Source organism: Scylla paramamosain, chromosome 4 (genome assembly GCF_035594125.1).
Source record: "Scylla paramamosain isolate STU-SP2022 chromosome 4, ASM3559412v1, whole genome shotgun sequence".
Classification (NCBI taxonomy): domain Eukaryota; kingdom Metazoa; phylum Arthropoda; class Malacostraca; order Decapoda; family Portunidae; genus Scylla; species Scylla paramamosain.
In genome coordinates this window covers 22,877,027-22,879,526 of record NC_087154.1, presented here as the reverse complement: position 1 = coordinate 22,879,526, position 2,500 = coordinate 22,877,027, and the positions used below count along the sequence as shown (strand labels likewise).

Sequence of the window (2,500 nt, the reverse complement as noted above, 5' to 3'; positions counted from 1 at the left end):
AGAGAGAGAGAGAGAGAGAGAGAGAGAGAGAGAGAGAGAGAGAGAGAGAGAGAGAGAGAGAGAGAGAGAGTCTGTTAAAATAAAAAGATCAAGAATGGAGATGGAGTCACCTGTGTATACTGGTACTCTAAGATGTTGCCATACTCTAGGCAAAAGCTGACACGATATTTAGACATGATAAAACATTATGCGATACCCAAGAACAGTAAGAAATCCTAAAACGGAAACAGGGTGTATGGAAATTAACCATCACCATGACATGTTCCTCCAGCGAAAACTACTGTGATAATGAACATTGTGGACAGTGCCAGTTGCGGTCTGTCAGGCAGGTATGTGTAGTAACCTCAGTTATTATTTACACACCTTTCGGATTTCATAAACCAACATGAATTACCTTTAGGGGAATATGAATGACTAACAAGACTAAACAAAATCTTATAAAATCTTAATTTCTGCAGTATAATATGGGCTGGAGGGTGACGGGTTGAAGGTACGGAGAGACACCAGATATTGTATAACTGTTAATAAATGAGCTAGAGAAAGTTATCGAAATGCGAGAGCTGAGTGTCGTACGCACTCTCTTCTTAATACCTAATCATTTATACACTCGAAATTAATATACAACTTTGTCTCATAACTAAACTCAGTCTTTTATTTAGTTTGTTGCTCAAATGTATCATGACATCGATATGTGGTAATACCTCCAAAGTTAAAAACACGCATCTTGGTTTTTGAGGATTTAATTTATTATAAATAAGGAAAATGGATGTGACCTGGGATCGAACCCAATTTTTCTTAAAAAATAAAAAATAAAAAAATAATTGAATATGGTGAATGTCGTACACAGAATACTAGTCTGAGACAAAAGTAAGGCAACAGGAAGCATGACGGGACAAGTGATAAGAGCCCCAGGACAACACTCCCCTGCGCTACTACAAGCTGGTGTATTGTACTACTGTCCTGACTCCCGTATACCCGTTTTATCTCGTAAAGGTATCGTGTAATGATATGTGTACAAAGTACGGTGGTGGTGCACATCCTGGTGATGCTGTAAAAGAGCGTCGACTCCATTAATGGAAATGAGGATACTTAATGACCGAATATCGTGCCAGCTTCGCTAAACTTTTGCACAGAATCCAGTTGCTTCTTGGTTTAGACTTATATGTTCTGCACGCAACTTGTGATTTCGGTTTGTCTCTATACTATAGGCCTAAAGTATGGTGTCAATTACAGTGTCTCATTGGCATTTCCAGGCATCGAAAACAAACGACCATCTTTTCTTGAATATTGCCGCTTCCATGGAGTTAACAGTTGCACACATTGACAGAACATTGTATTTTGTGTGAACTCAAACAGGTATGAGGTAGAACAACTGGCCATGAGGGACGAACCGTGAAAGACCAATAGCGTGGTGTCTAGCCTGCCAGTGAGGGGAGTAGTGAACACTTGTTATACTGTGCAATACGAGGCTGTGGTGTCGTCAACTTGCTCTCTGCTGGACCTGCCTCTCAGCACCCACCTAAAGCTTACCTGTCTAGAAGATTCCACAAGAAGAGTGAGATTCTGATACATACTGCATCATGTCTGACGGAGGCCTGAAGGTGGAGCAACCTATGGAGAGCATGGAGGCTCTATCGAAGGAGGCGGAAGAGCTCAAGGTCAAATTAGAAGAGGAGCGTCAGAAGTTAAATGACGTACCACGTGAGTAAAATTTATGTTGTGAATAAAAAAAAAAAAAAAAAAAAAAAAAAAAAAAAAAAATATATATATATATATATATATATATATATATATATATATATATATATATATATATATATATATATATATATATATATATATATATATATATATATATATATATATATATATATATATAACAAAGTAAGAACCATGAAAGAGTGTGGATTTTATACACTGTATGAACTTCATATTATGTGATCTTAAATGTTTGGTGTCATGAAGATAATTGATAGCGAGTAAGGAGCTAAAGGGAAGTGAAGGGTGTTAGAACAGGAAAGGGGGAGGACGACAAACACCATTCATAGGTCAATTTAACTTAATGGAGGGCACAGGAAGTGACCCCAAAGCCCCGTGGCGCACCACTCGCTTGCCGTACCATAACTTCCTTTTGCTTTTATCATTTGGTTCCCAAATATTTCGGTCATGGCGCGAGAGGCAGTAATTGCGAGGTAGGCACCAGCGGTGTGAAGGGAGGCGGTGGATGAGACATTCCTGTGCCCCAGGGTGCGTGGTGATTGACAGTGACGTTTACAATGGTTGACAGTGACAACGGTGGCGGCACGGCTGGAGAATCTGGCTCCTCTAAACATCAAACCACGGCGAGTGTTGCGGGGCCACCAAGGGAAGGTTCTCTGCTCAGACTGGTGCAATGACAAGCGGCACTTAGTCTCTTCTTCCCAGGTGAGAACAGCATAGGCTTACAAATTTGATGTTTCAGTCGTCACAATAAATTAACATCCAATCATCGTACAATACC

At 39.8% G+C, this 2,500-nt stretch overlaps 1 protein-coding gene across 5 annotated transcripts in view; it reads left to right on the top strand.

The window, feature by feature from the left end:
* The window catches only part of LOC135099871 (guanine nucleotide-binding protein subunit beta-5-like), a 9,052-nt gene that overhangs the window by 1,371 nt on the left and 5,181 nt on the right, over positions 1 to 2,500 (top strand). The window contains exons 1-3 of one of the 5 annotated variants that reach the window (XM_064002489.1): positions 845 to 993; positions 1,357 to 1,701; positions 2,288 to 2,424. In XM_064002489.1, coding sequence (XP_063858559.1) covers positions 1,581 to 1,701; positions 2,288 to 2,424 — 258 coding nt within the window. In that variant the 5' untranslated portion in view covers positions 845 to 993; positions 1,357 to 1,580. Of the gene's footprint in view, positions 1 to 844; positions 994 to 1,253; positions 1,702 to 2,287; positions 2,425 to 2,500 lie in introns of those variants that run through there. The other 4 variants (XM_064002488.1, XM_064002492.1, XM_064002490.1 and 1 more) reach the window with 4 other exon arrangements.